General features: G+C 39.4%; 1 protein-coding gene and 1 long non-coding RNA gene across 5 annotated transcripts in view; one reads left to right on the forward strand and one right to left on the reverse strand.

Moving 5' to 3' along the window:
- The first annotated feature begins 1,013 nt into the window (after positions 1-1,013).
- On the forward strand, positions 1,014-25,196 carry LOC111868309. 4 transcript variants are annotated; one of them, XR_004513418.1, is made up of 5 exons: positions 1,062-1,239; positions 1,913-2,010; positions 15,365-15,438; positions 17,044-18,167; positions 24,261-25,196. It is a non-coding gene; the product is annotated as an uncharacterized LOC111868309 (long non-coding RNA). The 4 variants fall into 4 exon arrangements; XR_004513417.1 differs by lacking the exon at positions 24,261-25,196 and having other exon boundaries at positions 1,014-1,084; positions 17,044-18,491; XR_002843488.2 differs by lacking the exon at positions 24,261-25,196 and having other exon boundaries at positions 17,044-18,491.
- Positions 14,442-26,894, reverse strand: part of LOC111868308 (UPF0577 protein KIAA1324-like homolog) — a gene marked incomplete in the record, with an annotated part of 70,741 nt that continues 58,288 nt past the window's right edge. The window contains 3 exon segments of the mRNA XM_033753000.1: positions 14,442-15,009; positions 15,169-15,423; positions 18,800-18,932. Coding sequence (XP_033608891.1) covers positions 14,965-15,009; positions 15,169-15,423; positions 18,800-18,932 — 433 coding nt within the window.

Genomic DNA, 26,894 nt, shown 5'->3' on the forward strand with positions numbered 1-26,894 from the left:
AATTTAAAATTTAAAATTCTTAGGGTTACACGCCCTATGTCTAAGTGCTTGAGCGGCTAGTTCTTGTTTTCACACTGTACAGGTGTTATNCGTGTAACCCTAAGAATTTTAAATTTTAAATTTAAAATTTAGAGAAAATTTTAAAAAGTTTTTAAAAACATCATAACTAAAGATTTTTAAAGTGCTACTACAAGAACATCAAAATTGGACGTGTGCAACATAATCTACATACCAGACACATATCAACGATGTAGATGTTGATAATACGAAGAATGTGACATTGTGTTTCTAAATGTTAAATTTTAGACCGGGTTCAGTGTGGCAGCAACGTTAAGAGTATACACCTGATGATGGCCGATAGAGGCCGAAACATGTAGTGTAGAAAGAACAAGATCAAAGACATATAATATATATTGTTTGCACTTGGGACGGAATTTGTATCATTTATCGTAACTGGTTCCATTTAAACGCTTTCATTAAAAAAAAAATACGTTTATGGTATATGTCAGCACTTCAGAAATGGATTACAAGCAACTTCTCTGAATCATTCTTGGTGTTCAACAGAAAACCTAGGACTTATACCCAATAATTAATCAAAATCTTTATTTCAAACCTTGGCAATGCATACACTACCTACATACTGCAATCTAGTTATTCTTTGCCTGTAAAACACATTCTCGCTTTAGTAATACAAATGCGAATTATGCAACATCACTCAGTGATAGCCTAAATTTCCTGTTTCTGGACACCAGTAACGCATATCTAAATGCATAAAATCTTACCGATCTTACCTATACACATTATGTTTTATTCTTAATATGTAATAAATCTCACCGTCCCCACATTAACAACTATATCTTTCTGAGCGGTTGTTACTACACATACACGCGCGCACGCAACAAACATGGACGCTATGGATGCTATGGACCTATGGACAGTGAACCTTCCGGTATTCCTCAGACACGTCCCAATTCGTAGTACGCGTACTAAGCTTTGTAAACGCTACGAACATTTGTTTATATAGCTTCAAGTGGTTGTGTCGCCGAGTATCGACATCCCCCAAGTTCTTCACAAAAATAAAATAGTAATTAGAAAAGTATTAGATCTGAAGGAGTATAAATCTGTGCAATGGTGAACTCGTTTTTAAGTGTTCCTCAGAGAACTCTTCATATTTATGTGCAAGACAGTAACAGAACTACATTCTTTTTCATTAGTTTTATAAGTTTTTGTTTCTAACCGGTACACCCAATATTGTTTACTTTCAATAATCTGACATTTAGGTCTCATAAATACTTGTATTTCACATATGTGCACACAACTAAATTTTCGTCACAGAATTAAGACATGTGTTTGAATTATTGTTTCAGTGTGAATAACCTGGACGTATCCCCCCAACATGCCATTGTTTACATTTACATTTATTTTTACTTCATGGATCCAATCATCGCTCCAGAGTGCTGGATTTAAAACATGTCACATATTACAAATTCATGATGAGTACGCATCATTCGTCCTTTGTCCAATAAAAAATATAATCAGGCCTCTCACAGATAGCTCAAGTTGTCAGGACAACACACATGGGTCGTGGAAAAACCGAGGTCAAATTCATACCTTGCCATTCCACACACACTGGCAAGCCGTATCATTAAAACAGTTACAATTATAAAATATTAAAATTCATAACAAAAACAGACATCGTACATACTACACTTAGAACAAGCAAGTCTCCAGAACTCTTAACTTTTGAACCCCTTTCATGCTTGACAAATTCATCAATAGAGTGAAATACGTTACTTTGCAAATAATTTTGTAAAACAAACTAAAATTGCTTTTATCATTTTTTAAAACTGTGATATTTGATGGCAGAGTTTTAAATAGCTTGACGCCTGAATAATACACCCCTCTTTGGTAGGATGATAATACAGTGTGCTGATGAGGCTGTCTAATACTGTGGCCACATTGCCCGGCATTATCAGTCCAGTCATCGCAGGTTACATTGTGCAAAATAAGGTGAGTGTAGGTATACCAAGCTGAGCATCTGACACTGGTATGAGATTTGAATTTCTCACATCAGGTTGTGGGTTTACAGAATATTACACTATGTAGTTTTGTGCAGAATGCCATGTTCCAGAAAGCATAATCTTATTACTCATTGATATAAGAACTTCAGGCATCATATATTTGAATCTTCCAAAGACTTTTAAAGTCCATGTTTAGACATAAATCTTTTCCACAAATTTAAAATCAGTTCCATGAAAGTGTGCTCCACGTGTAGATGTATCAATCTATAACCTTTCACTGTGCATACATACCTATGTAGGTTTTAAGGACTTCATTGGGAAAGAATCAGGCAAATTTATTCAGATGATAGTGCTTCTTACTTGTATTCAACAGATGTCGGCTTCAAATCTAGAGCAGGATATCAACTGTCCTGACCATATTTCTTGTGGTTTTCCTCAGTCCCTCCAGGAAAATGTGAGGATATGATTTCAGATTAGACCATGACCACTTCTGCATTCTTTCTGATTTGTTCTTCACTAATGTTTATAATCCTGTACTGCATCTGCTGTGGGAATGACAGTGCATCATCAGTTACTGATGCAGACCATTATGTCATCATTAGAAAGTTGCCTGTATATTCTGTCTTCAGCATATTTCCAGTATTTATAGACCGTTAAGAAATTCACACGCACAGGAATTTTCTTCCATATGGTTGTGTACACAAAGTATGACATACTCTGTTTCACAGAGCAGAGGGACTTTACATTGAATGACCTGCAGACGTCACTCTAGACGCCATCATAATATAAACTATAAATATGCAGGAAACGAAAGCATTGTGCTTGACAAGATATCCTGAATTTCATAAGCTCTGTTATGCCACCAGTTATGCCGTGGCGACAGGGGGGGGGCGTGGAGGTGTCCCCACTGTCACCTTCTATCCTGCAGTCACAGGGGGTGTGCTAACAAAACTGCTAAATTACTTCCTCTATCGTTGCTTCATTGGCTAGGGGCACACTGTTCACTGGGCTTGGCTGGAGGGCGCAGGTGCAAAATGTGGTAAGGGAGGAAATCGCAACAACAGAAACCCACATCCTCACCGTATGCTACCCTATATTAGTATAAACAAGCAATATACAGTTATATACATTTTGGCAATATCACAAAGAGCTGACTGGTGTCGGGTTACACATTACACTTTCTTAGACAATTCTTGGACCTTATCTTTCTTTCTCTTTTCACCCAGTTGCGGGTCGCTAGCCTCCTCTTTCTCCTGTTCTACTCGACCACTGTATATATATATATATATATATACACATCCCTGCATCGAGACACACCCTCTGCAGTATCTATATTACACGTGTCTACCTCTGCATCACTCCGTTGGATCACTCTTATGCCCTGCACACTTGTTGTAATGTTCCTAACTCAAGTCCCATTGGAGGGGTTACACTTTAATAATATNTATCTTTCTTTCTCTTTTCACCCAGTTGCGGGTCGCTAGCCTCCTCTTTCTCCTGTTCTACTCGACCACTGTATATATATATATATATATACACATCCCTGCATCGAGACACACCCTCTGCAGTATCTATATTACACGTGTCTACCTCTGCATCACTCCGTTGGATCACTCTTATGCCCTGCACACTTGTTGTAATGTTCCTAACTCAAGTCCCATTGGAGGGGTTACACTTTAATAATATCACAATTATTAAGCGTGGCGATAAGAGTAGGTCCACTTACTTGTTGAGTCTGCAGACGGATGGCGTTGCCGGGTGTCTAGTCGGTGCCCATTCTGACATGGCCTTCGGCCGCAAACGGGCCAAAATTACTGTTTGAATTATCCCCTTACTAATTTGGTCTCTGGGTTATATACCTTTATTCATGCTAACTCATTACTTTCCCGGGGGGTGTAAGTCCGCCTATAATGACGTCTTGTCCCAAGTGGTTGGCTGGAATCCTAAGGGGATGGACACGCCCCTTACTGCTAGACCATTTGGCTAACACTTTTACCTGCAAACGTCCCCCCATCACACAAGTGTAAATTCTGTAGTTAGCAGTTCGATATACATTCAACATCATTCTGCTGACTGGACATTCCCATGTGGCAAGCCAGTGTCCATCTAAGTCCATATGTAGGAATTCTTTAAAGTTTCTTAACCCTTCCTATCCTCTTTCGTACGTCTTACAAGCATTTCAAAAAACTAATTCTATCCTAACCAACATTTTCCCCTAAAATACAAAAAGTTAATACTGTGTTAACATATTACCGGGAGTCGGCCTTCAGGCCACAACAAGCTGCTTTCAGTTCTTCACAGTCTGTTTCTTGAAAGGTCAGCTCATATATGAATATAAAATTCAAGTCATGACAGATGCTATAGCGAAGGCAAACAGGTACAACCTATACCGGATACAATACAGAACATGCATAAACTTTTAATAAAACTAGTTCACAATTTCTTACTCCAGAAATTATGAACCCTAACATTTTTATTTTAACATATAATATCTATTTTGCATTATAACCTTCAGTTTTAATAGTATATTTTGACAGTCTCCAAACTTCGTATGTACAAAAATACCCAGTTCTGCATAATGTTGAAGGCCCTAAATGTTAATACTTTTTTTAACAAGAAAGTTATTTCCATTGATTAAAGTTGATTATTGTAAAACAAAGTAGAGACCTTTGATTTGTTTCATTCTGGTCCGTCACACTAACAATATTACAAAAGATAAAACAACTCCATCCAATGTGACTGTTGGAGTTTTTACTACTTCAATTTTTAACACCCTTACATGTTTCGATCCTTATAGACCATCATCACAGGGACATCTATACTCCTTGGAAACCACTATCCTCCTTTTCCAGCATCTGCAAACAATAAAACGGTGCTTTCCATCAGCCCTCTTATTTCAAAACCTAGTCCTAGGTGGCATGGACCTAAATTTTAAAATTTGGAAAAACATTTTAAAGGAATTTTCTAAAATTGGAACTGAAAATTTTAAAAGTGCCAGTTCATGAATGTCAAAATTGGCGTGTGTGGGTGACAAAGATGATGTACGAATCAGACAAATATCAGCAAAGTAGATCCTGTTAGCCAATCGGGAAGACCTGCATGTTTTTAAAATTTTAAACTGGGTGCAGTGTAACAGCTACGTGAGTGTATACACCTGATGATGGCCGTTTGCAGCCGAAACATGTAGTGTGGAAGAAAGCAAAATGAAAGACCTACAATAAATTGTTGCACTTAGGACGGAATTTATATCATATACAGGGTGTCCCAGGAGGAATATGCCAAACTTCGGGAGGGTGTTCCTTATGTTAAAGTATGCTGATATAACCCAAAACACCTATGTCCAAAGTTGAACGGTTACAGAGATAATATCTAGAGAAGTGTGAAACTTTGACCGGTGTTACACACTTGTTGATTACAAAATACATATTAAAACTGGCAGGAATATGTGGTTTCTGTAATGTTAATAATGTACGTAACATCAAACTAACTTGTGAGTACAAAATACTCGCTTGCCATGTCATAATTGTCCTTAGGGTTTCCAAGCACTATACATGACACATGACTGGCAAGCGCTGATGTAACATGGCTGACTGCACTATAAGCCGACCACATAACTGTATTAAACGTACATTCACGGAAAATCTCTTTTGGAATTTCGTTTCCATTATATCATGTGGATTATTATGGGACCACATGCACATTTCGTAAATTATTTACACTGTCCAGGGTAAAAGACACTGAATAAAATGACGGGATGAGCTTTTATCCAGTGGCACAAATCCATACGCTGTGCATGGTCGCCTGGTTCCAGATGTTGTACCATTTGATCATGGTAAGAATAACTCTTCATGATGTAAAGTTTGCCACACCTGAATACGTGATACGCCGATGCGAGAGGCGATTCTACGAGTGATAGACGCGGACTTCACTGAACAATATCAAGAATGTGCTCTCGTGTGTCTATCATTCGTACATCCTGCCTTTCAGAGTGCACNACTCGGAAGAGAACCAATATCACGCAGTGTCTTGTGAATTCGCGTAAATACACTTCGAGATGGAATTCTTCAATCGGGAAAACGCCTTTGGTACTCTTCAACAGCAGCACATGCATTGCCACCACTAAATCCATACACAAAATTCAACGTGTGAAAACAAAAGGCATTTCAGCAACTTCGCACAGCTAATTACCAACCATTCATGACGCAGCTGCAACGTACTCTGTATGTAGCACATAAGCTTATGGCTAGTGTGAATCAGCGCACTCAAGGACAAACATAGATAAAGCGTCTCAGCTGACAGGTATAGTGCGTGGACCCGCCAGAAGACCACACTTTTCTTGGGCCATTATCTCCGTAACCGTTCAACTTTGGACATCGGTGTTTTGTGTTTAACATAAGGAACACCCTCCTGAAGTTTGGCACATTCCTCCTGGGACACTCTGTATGAAATAATTACATTAGCAAATCATCACCTTGATTCTTAATGGTTCTACCTCAAGTTTTCATTGTTTTTCAGGTTATAGAAGTGATTAGTTCCTTATGGTGTAAGTGCGGTATATCCATGATCAAACTGAGTAAAATCACAGCAGAAATTAGAGAAAAATAATTCCCTTGTGTTCTGTCTCCTGTGTTCAACTATTCATGTTTCAGACTTTTATCTGTGTTTTCTCTGTTCCACAAAATGTGGAGATAGAACTAATAAGAATTAAAGTAGCAGAATGAAATGTCACGATGGAAACAACTTTTACCATCCTTGTCGACTGTCCTCATTTTTTGAAGAATGTCACTTTATGTTCAGTCATTGCCCACCGACCATTAGCTTCTTTCTAGTAGTAAAATAAAACTTGTATCATTACTGCAAATGTTATTTTTGTCATTATTGCTCTTGTTATTCTTGCTGATTCTGTAACTGGCACCTGGATGTTGAGTTCAGCATGTCACTAAATAAAGAACTGGATTAGATTAAATTATATAATTGTACAGCATTTACTGAACCTTTTCACCTCCACATATTCCAAGCACTGTGAAGAAAAATTAGAACATACTGGAAATGAGTATATTCGGGCTTGGCCCAGTGGATACAGTGGGTAGATGCAAGTATATTATTATTTAATAACAAAAGGATCTCACGGCTATGACGAAATATCAGTTACAATATTTTGTAAGATTTGAGGCTTTCACGGCAGTGACTATGAAGAAAGCAGTCTTCTGGGATTTGGCACCATGCATATGTGGTGTTAACCGACATTTCGGAGGAATGTATCGCCTTCATCTTCAGACTGTCTGCTTTTACCGGTTCTCACGGTCTCTTCGCTTGCAGATTTCTTATATTTTTTCTTCTACCCTGAAGATTGAGGCGATACGTTCCTCCGAAACGTCGGTTAGCACCACATATACACGGTGCCAAATCCCAGAAGACTGCTTTCTTCAGTACAATATTCATTTCATGCATCCTGTTATTATAATATACAACTTCTTTATTAAAACCGTCACAACACAACTACAAGGGTCGTACTGAAAGTCTGAGCAACAATTTTTTTGTAAAGTAACATGCTTTATTATTGACAAGCCAAATACACCACCTCAATCTACAGACCTTTCTTTATTTATCCACATAATCGCCACTTCTTTGTACACATTTCTCCCAGTGTTCTGGGAGTTTGAAAATTCCCCCTCTGTATTTCCGTTCCAGCCATCCGAAGACACTGACGCACTGCTTTCTGAATTGCCTCCCTTGTTCAAAACATTGTCCACACAGCTGATCCTTCACAAATCCAGAAAGATGGTAGTCGGAGGATGCCAGATGAGGGCTATAGGAGGGGTGTGGAAGAACTTAGCACCCCATCTCTGCAATTGCTTCCAATGTGAGGCAAGCGGTGTGGGGGCAAGCGTTGTCATGCAGGATGATGTTTCATCCTGGACGTTTATCGCGCAGTGCACAACGGAGCTTGTGCAGCATCTGGCTATAACGAGCAGCATTGATGGTTTGCCCAGGTTCCAGGAATTCGGCCAGAATAAACCCCTCTGCATCCCAGAAGACTGTGCCCATCACCCTCACAGCTGATGGCATTATCTTTGCCTTCTTTTTTGATGGAGAATGCAAATGGTGCCATTCCATACTCTGCCGTTTCGTTTCAGGCTCGAAATGGTGAAACCAGCTTTTGTCACCTGTCACAATACAGAGCAAAAAATCATGTGTGTCGATATCTCTGCAGCAGTTCTGAGGTGATGGCTTTTCACTGACCTTTGTGGTCTTCGATCAATAACCGCGGGACCAAACGAGCACAAACTTTCCTATAGCCCAAGCTTTCAATCATCTCCTGTATTGCACTGTGCCCTATTCCAAGTTTTTAGGCTATTGTGTCCACAGTCATGCCTATGATCTTGAATGATCTCATCCACTCTTTCTTTGTTGCGTTCAGTTGAGGCTGTTCGAGGACGAACGCTCCGAGGCTCATCTTTGATGCTGGTATTCCCAACTTTAAAATGTTTCACCCATCTTAGAACACTGCTTGCACCCATGCACACACTTCCATAAGGACGCTGAAGTCTGGTGAATTTCTGCAATAGGGATTTCCTCTTTCACAAGAAATTTGATGACAGCACGCTGGCGAAACAACATATCATTGTTGGCCATTTTGTTAGGAGTGATACTGGTCACGTGATGCAAGCTATTGACGTCACAAGACACTTAAGGTTAACACAACAGCTGGTTCCACCTACCACCATACTCTCTTTCGTCTGCTGTTCCCAGGTTGCATGCAAAAATGTTGCTCATGACTTTCGGTACGACCTACGTATATTTATGTCAGTGCCTAGTTTGGCTTTGCTACATGTTTCGGCTATTAATACCCATCATCAGGCAAACACATGGCCAACATATATACAACCACTGAACTGCAGTACTAATAAAATTGGATACAATAATATTAATTACATTAAAATACTTGGCATAAAAATACAGTGGACATGATACCTGCGACGGCACAACAAGAAGAGGTTCCCATAGTGATACCGGTCGGATTGACGATGGCCTAGCAAGAAATGGAGGCACGTCCAGAAGATGAAAAGCCGGCTTCAGTGCACAGGAAACCTGAGGCGGCAGTACTACTAGAGGCACCCATAAAAGACGCCGAAGTAATGCCGGTCGGAGAACCGAAGAAGAAAAGGCGTAGGGACCGAAACCGACGAAATAAGAAAATCTCGACACGGGAAAATTGCGGACCCCAGAACAAATTGGCCGTCGTTCACAGGAAGGTGTCACGACATGCAACAGTGGCATGGCGTCGGAGGAACATCGTCAGAAAATCCTGGACCCAAGGAGATCATGAATCCCAGATGAAGTTGGCTGCCCCCTGCAGGAAGACATCCCATCGCTCGACAGTGGCACGACGTTGGAGAAATGCCTTCAAGAAGGAAACTCCCCAGGGAACCTTCGGATGCCGGACAGAGGACTTGGCGCCACGATCTCATACCAGCAAGTGGCGGGAAGTCCAGGAAGAACAACGACGTCAGCGAGTGCAAACAACGCGTCAAGAGCTGTTACGTCGACATAAGGAACCTCCGAAGAAAGAAATGAACAAGGAATGGACCTTATGGAGGGGTCGACCCCCCCAAAATGAAAAAGAAGCAGGGCACAGAAGAGGAACCGGTAAAATAGAAGAACCGGCCTCCTCAGTGAGAGTGAATGTGCCATGGGAGAAAGCGATGGATGATTGTGATCTTCTGGAAAGCTGAAAAGAAACCGTTCGAGACGAGTTGATCTTAAGAAGGGAGCGGATGTAATGGACAAAGAAGATGCTGCAAGAACAGCCTCCAAAGAAAAGGAACGGGGGAAGCACCGTTAGGCTATTCGGGACGAACAGCCTTAAGCAACAAACACACAAAAAGTAAAACGAAGTACAGTAAAACAAAACAGATGAGTGCAATTGATATCATCTTAGCTTAGATGAATTTTAGGGTGTTAATTTTGTGTAGTGTTAGAATCCTGAAAGTTGTTCAGCAACTTATAATTCATAATTTTCATCTCATGCATCCTGTTGTGTTATACATGGGTAGGCTGAAAAGTAATGCACACATGCTTGTAGAGTGCGAACAAAAACAAATAACAAGATTGGGCAAAAAGTACATTAAAGTACAATTCTTAAGTTTCAAAAGCATATATTTATTTTTCCACATAGTCACCATTAAGACTAACACATTTCTCCCAACGTGTAACAAGTTTTTTCATTCCATCACTGAAAAATTCTTCCTACTTTTCTCGAATCCAGGACTTGACAGCTGCCTTCACCTCATTGTCCGAGGTGTAATGATTACCCTTGAGGTTTCTCTTGAGTAGAGGAAAAAACAAAAATCGCAAGGTGCAAGATCAGGGGAATAAGGAGGGTGCGGAATCGGTTCAAACTTCAGGTTTCGCAGAGCCTCTTCAGTTGCGCATGAGGTGTGTGGACGAGCGTTGTCATGTTGCAAGATTATTGGCGCCAGGCTGCCTCTAACACGACAAACTCGACGCCGGAAGTGTTTTAGAGTCTGTATGTACTGAGAAGAATTTACCGTTGCCCCTCGTTCCAAAAAATCGGTCACATAAACTCGGTGAGCATCCCAAAACACAGTCAAAAAATTTTTTTTGGTGGATGGTTATGTTTTGAACTTTTTCGCCTGAGGAGAAGATGGGTGTCGATATTCAGCGCTCTGTCTTTTCTCTTCCGGGTCGTAACGATGAACCCATGACTGGTCCCCCGTCACAATATTCAAAAGAAAGTCGTCTCTTTCATCACGGTAGCACTGCAAAAGTTGCTCGCAGCATTCCAATCGACACTGTTTGTTCTCGTCTGTGAGACAGCGTGGTACCCATCGTGCACAGATTTTACGGTATCCCAATTGTTCAATAATGAAGCCGACACGTTCCTTGGATATTCCAGTATGGTTTGCGATACACTTTTGAGTGATTCGCCGGTCATTTTGAATCAAATCGTCGATGAGTTTGCGATGATTATCGTCTGTGGCAGTGATCGGACGTCCGCTGCGTGTTTCATCAACAATTATGGCTTTTCCAGGCTCGCAACCACAAGATTTTATTACCCATCGATTTACTGTAGACCTATCAACAGCATTGTCACCATAAACAGCCTTTAAACGACGATGAATCTCAGTAGGAGTCACTTTTTCAGCAGTTAAAAATTCGATAACAGCACGCTGTTTAACTCGCGTTGACATAGCACTAGAACACGTCTCCATACTTCCGCTTCTCGAAATACACTGGATGAACACAACGACCTCAAACCTGCACATGTGTATTGAGGGGGAATGTTACTTCCACATGCCNGTATTCAGTTTTATTAGTCCTGCAGTACAGTGGTTGTATATATGTTGGCCATGTATTTGCCTGATAATGGCTTTTAATAGCCGAAACCTGTAGCAGAGCCAAAACTATGCACTGACCTTGATATAGTTGTTTTGTGACAGTTTCAATAAAGAAGTTGAAATATCAATTAAAGTTCTAAAAATTGGTTCTCATTTATTGTTTCTCCACTAACTTATGTTAGCAATAAAATGCTGTCTTCTGGTATTTTTCCTGATAGGCTAAAATATGCTGAGATTAAGCCTCTGTTTAAGGGTTGTCATAAAAATGATTCTACTAACTATAGACCAATTTCCCTTTTAACTTCCTTTTCAAAAATCTTCAAGAGGATTATATTATCCATACTGAATCATCATGTCTATGACCATAATAATATAGTTAATGAACAGTTTGGTTTTAGACCTCAACCTTCAACTACTAAAGCTTCCTATGTATTAATTACTGAAATATTAGAAGCAAAAAATTGTAGGTGGTATTTTTTGTGACTTAAAAAAGGCTTTTGATAGTGTTAATCATGGGATTTTATTAACCAAACTTCAATTTTATGGAATAGATGGTAAATTTTATGACTTAATTAAATCCTAATTATCTGATAGATATCAGAGAGTTTTAATATTAAGCACCAACCTCTAGTTGGGATATTGTAAGGCATGGTGTCCCACAGGGGTCCATTCTTGGTCCACTTCCTTTTGTCTTTTATATAAATGATCTATCTACAATTTTTAATAACTCAGTCAAATCAGTTTTATTTGTTGATGATACAAGTTTAGTTATTAGTAGTTACAATAATATACAATACAGAAATTATGTTGATATTTCCTTTGCTTATCTTAATGATCAAACTTATTAACTCTAAATTTTAACAAAACTAAACATGTTCAGTTTATGACAAACCAAGTTCTAATAGTGTAACTTCTGTTAATTATAATAATCAATAATGTGATTTTAAGTAGAACAAATGTGAAATTTTTGGGATCAACCATTGAAAGCTCATGTACTTGGAAAGCTCATATATCCCAACTCATGCCTAATTGTGCAAGGCTTGTTAGTGAGGGTAAGCAAGCCCATTATGCCCACAGAGACATTAAAAATGGTATATTACTCTTATTTCCATTCACTTTTGTCCTATGAAATTATTTTTTGGGGCAATTCTTCTTATAGTATGCACATTTTCAGACTTCGAAAGAGAATAATTAGAACCATGAGTGGGTTGAGATCTAGGGACCCTTGTAGAGATGCATTTAGGGATTGGGGAATTTTGCCATTGCAGACCCAGTATATATTTCCTTTATTGATGTTTGTTGCAAATAATATGGGTTTATATTACACAACATCACAAATTCATGGCCTTAATACTAGGCATAATTTTGATTTTTATTGCCCTCAAGCAAATTTGACAACTTACCAGACAGGATCTTATTATTTTGGTATTAAACTTTTTAATCATATTCCTTTAAATATAAAACAGTTAATCCATAATATTAAGCAGTTTAGAGCAGCTTTAAGTTCTTTTTTACATACTAAATCCTATTACACTTTAGATGATTAATTTAATTAGGGATAGTTTCTTGTTTAGCTATGACCCATTATTTGACCTGTTGTCATGTATATGTTCCAATTTTGTATTACCGTATTTACGCATGTATAGGCCACAGCACAATTTTCAGACAGAAATTATAGAAAAAATAATTTCCTTGGAATATTATTTCAGGAATAGAACACCCTGTATTACTAATTATGAATATAATTTTTTTTAAATGAAGTGTGATTTCGAATATTTCAAATATAAACCGCACCCCACTTTTCCTCTTGAATTTTTGGGAAAAAATGTGCGGCCTATACATGCGTAAATACGGTATATTTTATATACACATGGTAGGTTATGTAGTTGCAGTGATATGTAGGATTTCATATGCTCAATTTATTGTTGTGGATTAATATGCATTGTTCTGTTGACTCCTTGCTGATTTAGCAAACTTGTGGTGTGCCAGGTTCTGTATTCAGTGGCTTCGGCCTTGTATGGATATGCTGGAACGTGTAATAAATACAATAAAATATTAGGGGTTGGTTGTGAAGGGATTAAGTACTTTACTACAGGCTATTAAATGACGACTTTTTTCCAGGGATTATGTGTGTTTTGTAGCAAAGTGTATAGGATCCTAATGAAAAAATTATGATGCAAAACTGTCTTCACATGCTTTGATGTCCTATTCTGCGCGCCGTATGAGGTATAATTGTTTAACATGTGAGGCAGCATAGTCTGATAGATATGTTTCTGTGTTTTGGAAGAGCCTGCTGCCTCATGAAATGAGGATCTACAGCACTCAGACAGTAACCAATTTATCACTCCTGTGTTAGAATATAATTTTATACTTCTTTGAAAGTTTCACTGCAGTGCATTTGTGAGTTAACAATGTGCACATGGAATAAAGGCATATATTGAATATATGCCATGCCGTTACCTTGGGTTATTATACTATAAAAATTGGAATATCATTTCAGTAGTACAGTTATACATCTAATAAACTATAGAAAGGAAATAACCATTTGAATCATGATTTTTATTGTACTGAAATTACATGTAGGATGACAAGTTGCAGTTGTTCCAAGCACGTAGGACATTACTGGATCCACTGTGAATTGTCGCACACCAGGGATTACGAGAAGCAGCTTGTGTACCCATTATGACTGTTAACAAATGAAATTCACAGCCACCACTTCAGTATGCTATATGTTATGCATTATATTTTATTGTAATTAGCTCAGTTATCAGTTGATTCAATTTGCTAATAAAATTATATCAGTTTTAAGATATGTAATATTTTAGGTCTTTTGCTGGACAAATTTAGAAAAAGCTTTGAAACAAACTTAAACAGGAAATGAAACACATTACTTACCATGGCTTCTGTTCTTAAGAAAACAATGAAAATGATTGAAACTGAGCTAATTACATGAGATGCAGATTTAACATATAGTATACAAAATACTAATTTTGTATGTTTACAGAATTCCAAAATTAGTGCTTGCATTTCCAGAGGACAGGAACAACAGACATAAATATTAAAATGAGAACAATAAGAATACTTTATTTAAGGATGGGCACTACATTAATGTGATCAATGTTTTCTTAAACTTCAAGTCAACTACTGATATGATTCTGCATACAATAATACTGATAACTGTGTGAAGAAGGCAACAGTTGTTTCCATTTTAATAAATATAATAATCAATCTAAGATTCCTTGGCACTTATCAGTTTATTCAGTAGAGTTCAGTACTACCAATTCCAGACTCTGATATAGCTACTGCAGCAAACTGGACAGAATATTCTTTTTCAAACTACGTATTATGGGGTGATACTTATTTGAATGTCAAGTTATTTCACATTTTGTCACAGGTTTTGATAGTCTGAAGATATTTGAGTTGACACAGCTCATTGGTATTACATTCCACATCATTCTTCCACAACACTGATCAGCTTAATGGTCTAATTTCGATTAGTTTCACTTTTTCATCTCGCTCCTTCCTGTGGTCCCTCAGGTAATAAGTGGATTTCTAATGAAATAATCAAGCGATACAAATTTTTATTTTGTTAGCTGAATAGTCTCAAATGGATTTCCTGTTTCACTCTGAAAAAGAAATATTTTTAATAAAGTTAATTTACACAACATAATGACAAATATGCAAAGACTTGTTAGAAATTATCTCCGAAAAAGGTAAAATTTCAACATATTTTACCTTGATAAAACCCCTTTAACTAATATGTATTAACTGGTCACATATCCTACCTTGCCTGTCATAGCCTTGATACGGTTCAAAATTCCAGCAGTAAGGGGCTGGCTGAATTGAATTTCCTCCTCCTCACCATCATCAAGAGCACAACTTTCAGCTGGAGCAAGTTCTGCCTCCCCTTCACCATCACGACCTCCAGCTGACTGCACCAGTTTCATGTATTTATACTCTAGATGTTGTGTTTTCTTCCAGAAATAAAGCATGAGACCACACAAAAAGAGGGCGAGTGCCACCGTCACAGCAATCACTATCTGTTGGCAAGTGAGGTAATGTATTCTTGTATTTAAACATACAGGTTTACAGGTATTCATGTCAGTGAGCATTCAGATTGTGGTGTTCTGGGTTGTAACACCATGAAGAACTGTGAGGCATGGAGACCACTCCATGAGGGAAAGAATAAAAACACGAACCAATTCTTTATGAGCAGGCAGTGGAAGCTGAGTACCCATTCCCTGAAAGAAGAGGAGACAAAATTTCTCTCCAAGGAGAAAATTGTCACTTCCCCTTGAGATGACACTGTTCCACTTGGGCCTTCAGAAAAAGGACTGCCTTCTCAATTTCTATCTGCAGTGGCCCTGATGATAACCATTTTCGCATATTCCATGCCTCCCATGTCCCTAATAAAGGTTTTATTTTTTTTTCACACTTCATGTTCAGCATTCCTATTTGTCTGGATTTGTCTCCTTATCTTTCCTCCATTCTTACAGATCTGAGTGACCATCTTGCTTGCAACCTGCCTACATAACCAGTCAATTTTTGGATCACTGCTATATCAAAAGCAATGATTATATTGCCTTTGTGGAGCATAAATGATTACATGTCCTCAACATCTTGGACAAGCAACTTCAACCGTTCATCCAATAATTACCAGACACCAAGTCAGTGATCAGTTTGGTTTGTGTTGCCTTAGATATCGTCATCTGCTGCCCAAGCAACACTGGAACAGACTTGCATGGAAAAGGTGTCACATTTATTGAGCACCATAAGAAAGTGGGGAACTTCCATGGAAAAGTCAGTTGAGACTGGTGCCTGTGAGGCAAGACTCTCCATGATCATTTTGCAGATTAGACAATTTCTGTGTAGATTTTTAAATATCTTCTTATGCCACATAAATTGTACATAAATTATGAATTTATTAAACTACTTATGTCACACTAAAAGCAAACAATTTAGAAATTTACTAAACTACATATTACATACCGAAGGGTCAAATGGTGGGGCCCAGCCCCTGGCTTAGTGCATCCTAACTTTTGACTCTGAAGTTGGAGTCAGCATTTTCCTACAGTACTTTGGAACTCTTACAATATTGCATGGTGTCACAAGCCAGAAGACTGTACTCTGAATATACACTGCCATGATAATTTGACAGCTTATAACAGTAACCTCTATGGGCAAGCAACATTACATAGGATTTATCTCTTGGAAACGCACTATGTAAAGAAAGCAAAGCTACTTTCTACTGAGGTACAGGGACTGCAGTACCCTTCCTCAGTTCGTGATGTTCCAACATAATTCGATCAAAGGCTGTCAGGAGAATGTACTGACAAACAAGGTTCCCTCTGCTCCAGTAGTAGGCACACCTCCTGACATGGGTTGGAAGAAATTTCCCAGGAACTCTTGAAGGCACATATGCAACTGTCAACATATGTGTCCAGCATAAAGTGATCCCATGTTGATAGTATCACTCATAAAAAGCTCTATTATATTTCTTCATATGACAAGACAAAACACTGCAACAATTTTCAGAGTCCTCAGATGGCCCCAAATCATTCTTACCATCCTCCAACAACAGGTCTGTGATTAACTTAAGTAACTCACTTCTGGATTATACTGTTCTCCAGGGTCTAAACTATTTTTTGTGCCTTTTCCAGGAGCTGGTGATTGAGTACATGATGACTGGAATGGAGAAGGCCACCAGTGCATTGCCAGGTGAAGCTGCATGGGACATCTGACAAGAAACTGTAATAATCAGCTAAAATACTGACAGTTTAACGCAAGCAGAGGAACAGGCACTACACGCACTATGGAGTGATGCGTCTCAGTATCCTCCCAGCAGACAATGGCAATGCTATTGTCATTCTTAATACTGCGAACTGCAAACAGTATGTAATTGATCTTCTGGGGAATTCAGTGTACAAGATGCTGGCTGCAGACTCCACACAGTCCGTAGAGTTAGAACTGATTTTATCACTGATATGTCCTTACTACTGTAAGGGGTTATTCAACAACTGAGATGACACAGTTAGGCACCTCAAAATATACATAAGGCCCATCAATAGCACAGTTGGAGCTTCGCCCTAAGGCCTCATGATACTTCTAGTGAGCCTAATTAGACAACATCCAGGTAACTTCATTAGCACGTGAAGAAATCATAAGACTTTGCCTGCAGTCTGGCCACACTCTGGATTACACCTGAGGGCATTCTTGGCAGCTTTGTTGTTGTCTCCCAATATACAGAAATCCTGACTGGAGATACATTTGAGCTTCTCAGTCAGCAAATCCATAAACATAAAGTCAGGCCTTCCACCACTACTGACACCCTTATATTTCTCTTTCAACTGTCATTTCTAAAAACAGAGGGATAGAGTTGTCACAGGTTGTCCACTGTCACTTTTGATAAACAGTTTCTCCAAGGAGGGGGGCCTCAGTGCTGAATCCATTACACTGATGATATCATCATGATTTTGACCCATGGACTAGAATGGCTGAAGGACTCTCTAAACAGTATTCTCTATAACATCCAGGTCACTGTGGAGACTGAGATAAATGGCCACCTTTCCCTGGATATCAATATCTACAGAAGCCCATACAGTATATGGAAAGTTGACCTACACTGATCTATATTAGAATGCTAAGAGTCATCACCATCTGGCAAACAAGCAGGCAGTGCTGTCCACCCTGGTACACAGAGCCAGAGCCTTCTGTGATCAAGGGAGTCTTCATGTTGAACTGGTCCATCCACATTTATTGTGCTTCCAATCCATCTCAACAACTGGTAAGGACATCTAGAAAGGATTCCATGTTAGTGGCCCTCCCCTGTTCTTGCAACCAGTGCACATAACGCGACCGCATCCACATCCCACATATTTCGACCTTGAAGATGGCTACATCATGTTTGCAATGTCACAATCCAGAAGACCATTTTTCTGACAGGGAGGGTCTAACTAGACATTACAGTAACCAGAAGGGTTCAGATTTCTTAAGCATTTTCTAGTATTATGAGATCTTATATGCTAATTGTTACACATAACTTGTACTTTTTGCCAAGTATAATTAGAATGAACAAGTCAAGGAGGATGAGATTGCTAGGGCATGTAACACAAATGAGGCAAAGAGGAATGCATATAGGATATTGGTGAGAAAGCCAGAGGAAAAAGACCACCAGGAAGACCAAGATGTACGTGGGTGGATAATATTAAACTGGTTCTTAGAAAGACCGGATTGAGTGGTAAGGACTGGATTGATCTGGCTCAGGATAGGGTCCAGTGGAGGGCTCTTGTGAACATAGTACTGAACCTTCAGGTTCCATAAAATGCTGAGAAGTTCTTGAATAACTGCACAACTGGCAGCCTCCCAAGAAGGGCTCAGCTCCATGAAGTGAGTTGTGATTGAGCATTGCATGTGTACCTGCAATTCCAAGGGAATATGTGTTGTACACCGGACACTTTTTGTAAGTGGCACTGTTGATGGCATAATGCAGTTAGTTGGAGGAAGATAATGAACTGTCTGTGTCCCATACACACATTCTCCTTTCACCACCCTATAATACAGAAGTGCAAAATAGTTACAATTATTTGTCAGCATAGAACTACTATAATGCTGATTAGAAAGCTGATAAGTGACTTTGTACACACAGTACAGTTAATGAAAAATTATGGTAATCTTTATATTGTGGCGTGTTTACTCCACGCAAGAACTGCTCAGCCACAGGAACAGCTGTTGCTAAGTAACACATGCACAAAACAATAGAACAATGGGGTTACGCAATCTGTTTCTAGGCAACAGCTCAGTAAACACATTTCCGCTTATCGGACTATGCTATGCAATGCAGTGATGTCATCAACAATACTGACTGTGTTTTCCATGGGGGGTCTGCAGAGTGCTTATAAGAGAAGTGACCTAGCGACCGCGATATCCCTCGGTGACGTCACCGCGGAGGGGAGTGGAGGGGCGGGAACTCGCCTATTACCGTAAGAACGCGAGCGTTATGTTACCGCCACGTACCGCTGGGGAGGTAGGGGTCAACATGTCACACTGCTCTCTCCTTAAGGCTGTTCGTCCCGAATAGCCTAACGGTGCATCCCCGTTCCTTTTCCTCGGTGGCTGTTCTTGCAGCGACTATTCTTCGTCCGTTACATCCGCTCCCCTCTTAAGACAAAGCTCGTCTCGAGCGGTTTCCTTTCAGCTCGCCGGAAGATCCAGTTGTGTCCCATTCATCCATCACTTTCATTCTATGGCACATTCACTCTCAGTGGGGAGGCCGGTTCTTCTACATTACCGGCTCCTCTTCTGTGCCCTGCTTCTTTTTCCGTTTTGGAGGGGGTCATCCCCTCCATAAGGTCCAGATTTTGTTTTGTCGTAATCCGACAGAATATCTGGCTATTTGCTTCGCAATTCTCCTGCCGAATATCTCGTAGGAAGTAGTCTCCCGAGTACTTCTCCCTCCTGATCTACACCCTCCGATGGCGTTCTTGGTTGGGTCCTTCAATTGGTTGCTGACTCGTAGTCGCCGTTTCAGACCTCTGTCCTTTATGCCAGTGTTGCATTGAGGGTACTTCCCACATTTACCCTCCTTTGTAATCTTCGTTCCGGTGGCGGTCACTTCTTTCCGCTGGCATCCGAAGGTTCCCTGGGGAGTTTCCTTCTTGAAGGCAATTCTCCAACGTCGTGCCACTGTCGCGCGACAGGATGTCTTCCAGCAGATGGCAGCCAACTTCATCCGGGATTCATAGTCTCCTCGGGTCCAAGTTTTCCTGACGATGTTCCTTCGACGCCATGTCACTCTTGCAGAGCGGGACACCTTCCTGCTGACGACGGCCAGTTTGTTCTGGGGTCCGCAATTTTCCCGTGTCGAATTCTTCATTTCGTTGATTTCGGTCCCTGCGCCTGTTCTTCTTCGGTTCTCTGACCGGCATTACTTCGGCGTCTTGTACGGGTACCTCTAGTAGTTCCGCCACCTCAGGTTTCCTGTTCGCTGAAGTCGGCTCTTCTTCTTCTTCTGGACGTGCCTCCATTCCTTGGCAGGCCGTCGTCACTCCGACCGGTATTGCAATGGGGACCTCTTCTTGTTGTGCCGCCGCAGGTTTCGCGTCCACTGGGCAGGCCACCATCTCTTTTGGGCGACTTTCATACAAAAGAAATATCTGGTCATGAGCCCCAGCTTGGGCTCGACACCAAGACAGACAGACTGACTGACCGTCAGTGGTAACGTGACTCTTACTCTGACTGAAGCCAGGAGCAGTTGAGACTACAAGGATGAGAATGGAGCATGTCCTTAGTGAATTATAAAGATTAGTTAAGTACAGATTAGGAAGAGGAGTACAAAGTGATTGAAGACAAGAAGACTTCATACTGATTTTAAGTGATAGTTTCTGTGTTGAGATCTGTTGCTAGAAGATGACCAGTGGAAACTGAGAATCCCGGTGCATGCAGCAGTGAACTGGAAAGTGAGCAAATCAGCGATAGCGCTATAGCGCTGTATTGATTGTAATTAAGAGAGACTGTAATTGAAGTGCCAAAAAATTCAATTATCCGATCTAGAACCCATTATTTTCGTCACGCACACCCTCCTACATGTGATAAAAATACTTATGGTTGCAATGTACAAAATATTTAACAGAATATGGTAAGAAAAAGGTTCAGAAATTGTACATGTTATGCAGATCTAAATGTTTATATTACCTGATAACTTAGGCACTTCATTCTGCAATAAAATCTAACCATTCCTGTTCCCAATAGGAATGCTAATGGATTCTTGCACCAAACCAGAACTCTGCTACTGCAAGATACGATTTCATTTACATAATATAGCTACTAATTTTACCTTTTCAAATATCAAGAAAACATTTCAAACACAGCACAATTTATCAGACATCTGGTATGCAGATATAAACATGATACCGTTGAATATTTTCACTGAGCAAGTTAGTGTAGTTGTAACACAAATTTATATTCAGGAGGTGCTCGGTTAAAATCTCAGCCAGGACACTGCCTACTGACAGAGGTGTCCTGTAGTTTTCTCAGTCCCAAAAGGCAAATGTCTAGATAATACTTCAATTAGGCTGTGATTGCTTTCTTTGAAATTGTTTCCAATTAATCAGTTACCCTTCCAGACTTTGCGATACAGTCCGAGATGTTGACAGCTTTGCAAAATGAGCAATAAAGAAATGAAAATTTGTTGTTGAAACTGGATACTGAACGAGAGGATACACTGGAAGAAACAGAAAAAAAATTGAGAAGATAGCCTTGTTTTTAACCTCCCAGTAGTTACACTTACTGCTGTACATGACACTCATGGTAAAGCCAAGAGATTTCTCTCTACTCCACAGCGTCCATATCAGCACTGCCGCCCATCCAACCACCTATCCAATGGATACTAATGGCTATTTTACTGGAGTTAAAGCGGCCTGGAGGTGAAGCTGACTACTCACCTCTATCTAGTGCTACTGGAAACATACCTGCACTCCCCATAAACTTTCATGGCATTGTGCTTAATCAGTTAAGCACAGGGACAAGTTTACCTTTATCTTTTAATGAATATGGCTAGTTTCAATGGGACTGTGACATCAAGAAGAGGAATAACAAGTATTTATGTACCATACTTCCTGGTCTTCATAGTAATTAATTTCTTATGGTTTAATGATACTGTCACGTTTATCAGTGACAAAAGAAGGTATTGGCTTGCTATACTGCTCCTGCTTACTCCTTGCTTGCTGTACTCCTCCAGCATACTGCTTGCTTGCTGTACTCCTCCAGCTCATTGCTTGCGTGCTGTGCTCCTCCAGCTCATTGCTTGCTTGCTGTACTCCTCCAGCATACTGCTTGCTTGCTGTACTCCTCCAGCTCATTGCTTGCTTGCTGTACTCCTCCAGCTTACTGCTTGCTTGCTTGCTGTACTCCTCCAGCATACTGCTTGCTTGCTGTACTCCTCCAGCTTACTGCTTGCTTGCTGTACTCCTCCAGCATACTGCTTGCTTGCTGTACTCCTCCAGCTCATTGCTTGCTTGCTGTACTCCTCCAGCTTACTGCTTGCTTGCTTGCTGTACTCCTCCAGCTTACTGCTTGCTTGCTTGCTGTACTCCTCCAGCATACTGCTTGCTTGCTGTACTCCTCCAGCTTACTGCTACAATTCACTCGGAACCACTCAGAACCCTCCTGGAGTCTTACTTATGTGGAATGAACATGCGTCACAAGAAACACATTCATATGATCGCTACCTACTGTTGTGTGACATCACCATTGACACGGAAAACACACAGCTTCCTCTATTGCTTCGTGCTGGACCATGTTTACAGAGCTGTTGCCTGGGAGCATGTTGATCAGATCCGTTAGAATATGATGTTGCATGGTAGGATGATAGGACAGTAAATTTTAAAAATATGGTAGAAAGCAGAAGGGGGTCATATCCTAATTTTAGGTACTATACTGATATTTCCTGGAGGGACTGAGGAAAAGCACGACGAATATTGATGAGGACAGCAGGTGTCTTGACCAAGGTAACAGCACTTGAATATAATTCAGAAACATTACTGCTTGAATGAACTTTGTCATTGAATTGTGAATAAATACTGAACAGATTGTAATTATTGCTTTAAATTTTTAGAAAGAACAACAATGCACAACACACCAAGAATTTTAATTTACTGAAAATATATTTATGTATGTGCTATGAAAACTGCGTGTTTGTTTCCTGTCTGCAGTAACACTAATGCTGAAATGCTGAAATGTGACCCTTTTTAATCCTAAGGGCCCCTACAGGCACTATTCCTGCTGTTCATATTCATATTTTTATTGGTTCCAGAAATCCACATTTTGCAATACAGCCTCCGGTTATAGAACAAGTCAAATTACTTGTATAAAAGTCAACAATACTATAATATTTAACTACATACACAAATTGTGTACATGTCCAACATACCATATAAAACTATATTAAAAATTTAAGACAACATAAATTCCCCAACAGGGTAACCAATTAAATCCATTTCACTTCAGTCAATCAATCAATCAACCAATCCATTCTTCCTTCCTCGTCAAATCACTGTCATAGGAAAACGTTCCATACACATTAAATATACAATAGTTAAATTTCTATAATTAAAAATAAATACCCCCCTTTCACAAATATACCATCCTTAATTTAACATATATTCCTCTACAGAATAAAACGTATGTTATACCAAATATGACTTCATTACTTTTTTAAACTGTCTCATTTTTTCTATCTCCCTAATTTTATTTGGTATTTTATTGTATAATTTTATTCCCATATTCAGTACTCCTTTCTTATAGGCATTTGTTCTGCAAAACTTCTGGCATGTATTGTGATTACTGATTATGAACTACATTATTTTGTTCTAACTTCTCTAAATGTAGTTTAACATGGCATACTATTCCAAATATATACATACAAGGTAGTGGAAGTAAGTTTAAATCCTTAAAAAGTTGTCTACATGATGTTAATCTACTCACACCACTAATTATTCCAACAATTCTTTTCTGCAATTAAAATATAATTTTACTTTTTGGGTCACTACCCCATAAAATTAAACCATACTTCAAATAAGCATGGAAGTGAGCAAAGTAAATACTCCTTATAACATGTCGGCTTGTTACATCCCTAAGGGATTTTATCATGTAACAGACTTTATGAAGTTTAGAGCTTTCCACTCCATATGCTCACCAACATGTATACCTAGAAATTTCGTTTCATCTCCATTTTGCCAAATTTGATTTGAGCTTTCATCAAATCTCTTTCTTGTCTATTATGAAATGCCATTGCTATTGTTTTCTCAGTATTTAATATAAGGTTATTTGCACTGAACCATCCATATAACTCATTCATTACTTTATTTATCTTTTGTTGCAGGATATGTCCCTTTTCAGCTGTTACCAAAATATTTATATCATCTGCAAACAAAACTATCCTCGCCTCTTTGATATTCAAAGGCAGATCATTTATGTATAATAAAAATAATAATGGTCCAAGCACTGAACCCTGTGGTACTCCATATTTAATTTCTCTTGGAGCCGATGTATATTTTTTGCCATCACAACTTATTTCAACAAATTGCTTCCGGTAAGCCAAATATGATTTAAACCATAAGTTTGCCACACCTCTAACTCCATATGTTTGTAATTTAGATAGTAAGGTGTCATGATTTATGGCATCATACGCTTTAGTTAAATCACAAAAAATTCCGACCTGTTTTTCTTTTTTCTCAGCTGATTCCTGTATGTTTGCTAGAAAGGAGTAAATTGCAGTCTCGGTCATCCTAAATCCATGTTGGGGCCTCTGTTAATATGGCATTTCTTGTCAAAAAGGAGAGTAACCTATTATGCATCAACTTTTCCAAGATTTTCGAGAAAGCACACAAACGGGATATTGGTCTATAATTTTTCATATCCTTCTTGTCTCCATTTTTATGAAGTGATCTTACCTTTGCTATCTTAAATCTCTCTGGGAAAATACCTGCTTCTAGAGAGGCATTATAAATGCGGGCTAATGGCGTTTTAACCGCTTCTATACATTTTTTAACCACATAATCCGGTATTTCACCAGTACCTGCTGAAAATTTCCCCCTAAATTTCTTCACCACAATTGTTCCTTTTTTCACTCCTTAATAAGGTATGGTATCATCTTTTGGGGAAACTCATCTCATAGTTTTACTATTTTTCTTCTCAAAAAAATAAAGGCTATCAGAGCGATGTTGGAATATGGCAATGGAGTTTTGTGTAGAAACATATTTAAATTTATTTATCGTTATCATTAAATTCATTTATCACTTTCATCACAGTATATATTTTTGTTGTTAGTATTTGTATTGCAGGAAGGAGTCTATTATTGTACCAGTTCACAAGGTTGATAAAACTGACTGTAGTAATTATCGGGGGATATCACTGCTATCGACTTCACACAAAATTTTATCCAATATTCTTCTCTCAAGGTTAAGTGCATATATAAATGAAATTATTGGAGATCATCAGTGTGGGTTTTGATGTAACAGATCAACTACTGATCAGATCATTTGCATACATCAGATATTGGAGAAAAAATGTGAGTACGATGAGACAGTACATCAGCTATTCATAGACTTCAAGAAAGCCTATGATTCAGTTAGGAGGGAAGTATTGTACAGTATTTTGATAGAGTTTGGGATACCCATGAAACTAGTTAAGCTGATTAAAATGTGTTTAAATGAATCTTATAGTAAGGTCCATACAGGTAAATATTTGTCTGATAAATTTCCTATCCAGAATGGTCTAAGACAAGGAGATGCTTTACTGCCACTCCTTTTCAACTTTGCTTTAGAATATGCCATTAGGAAGGTCCAGGAAAACCAGGTGGGACTGAAGGGAAATGGGCCATATCAGCTGTTGGTCTATGCCGATGATGTGAATCTACTGGGTGATAATACAGATACCATATACAGGGTGGTTCACAAAGTTTTACACTAGCTTATGGTACATATTCCTGGGGTTATTTCCTACAAAATTTCCTTATAAACTTGTGGTCGATTTTCAATAGTTACGGAGTAACAATAGATTTTCGAAACACATCATTGTGAATGCAGCGCTATGCTTCCCTCCTGGGCGACCTTGCATTCCAGTCAGCTGTGTCAGCAGATAAGGCAGACCGGCTAGCAATCCTAGGCAGAGCGATCAAGTAGTAAACAGGACGTTGTGTTTGTGACTTTGTGAAGTTAAGATGCTGTACACATTTTCCACTGAGGAATACGTCGATGTGGTGTTTGTTTTGGGTGTATGTGATGGAAATGCGAGAGCTGCTGCTGCCGAATATCACCAGCATTATCCTAATCGCAGGATTCCTAATCATAAATCCATTAGCAGTACATTCAACACATTAAGACAAACTGGTTCTCTCCCCAGCGTTCATATACAATATGAACAAAATCCTTGACACGAATTGTGCAAAGAAGAAAACATTCTCGATATTGTAGAGTGCAGTCCGCGTGCCAGTACAAGACATCTAGCTTGGCAGTTCGGTGTTTCTCAGTCCCTGGCGTGGATGACTCTATGAGAACAGCTGCATCCTTATCATTTACAGCAAGTACAACACCTACAAGCAGGAGACCATGCTCTTTATCTGCAGTTCTGCAACTGGTTAAATGGAAATCAGCAGTCGTACTGCTTGATAATGTTCTGCGATGAGGCACAGTTTACATGGGATGGGGTCACAAATTACATGTTATGGCAGACAATAATCCCCGTGCCACGACAGAATCGAATTTTCAACACCGATTCAGTGTCAATATCTGGTGTGGTGTTCTGTATGATCAGCTAATCGGGCTGTTCATTTTTCCTGGCCACTTAACTGGTGAGATTTACTCATACCTCCACTTCTTAGAAGAAGAATTGCCACAGTTATTTGAAGATGTTCCTCTGGCAACAAGAAGCTGGATGTACGTTCAGCATGATGGGGCACCTCCTCACTTCTCCTGTGAAGTAGCAGCTCACTTGGATCAGCATTTCCCACAGCGGT

The sequence above is a fragment of the Cryptotermes secundus genome, unplaced genomic scaffold, assembly GCF_002891405.2.
Source record: "Cryptotermes secundus unplaced genomic scaffold, Csec_1.0 scaffold1115, whole genome shotgun sequence".
NCBI classification, from domain to species: Eukaryota; Metazoa; Arthropoda; class Insecta; order Blattodea; family Kalotermitidae; genus Cryptotermes; species Cryptotermes secundus.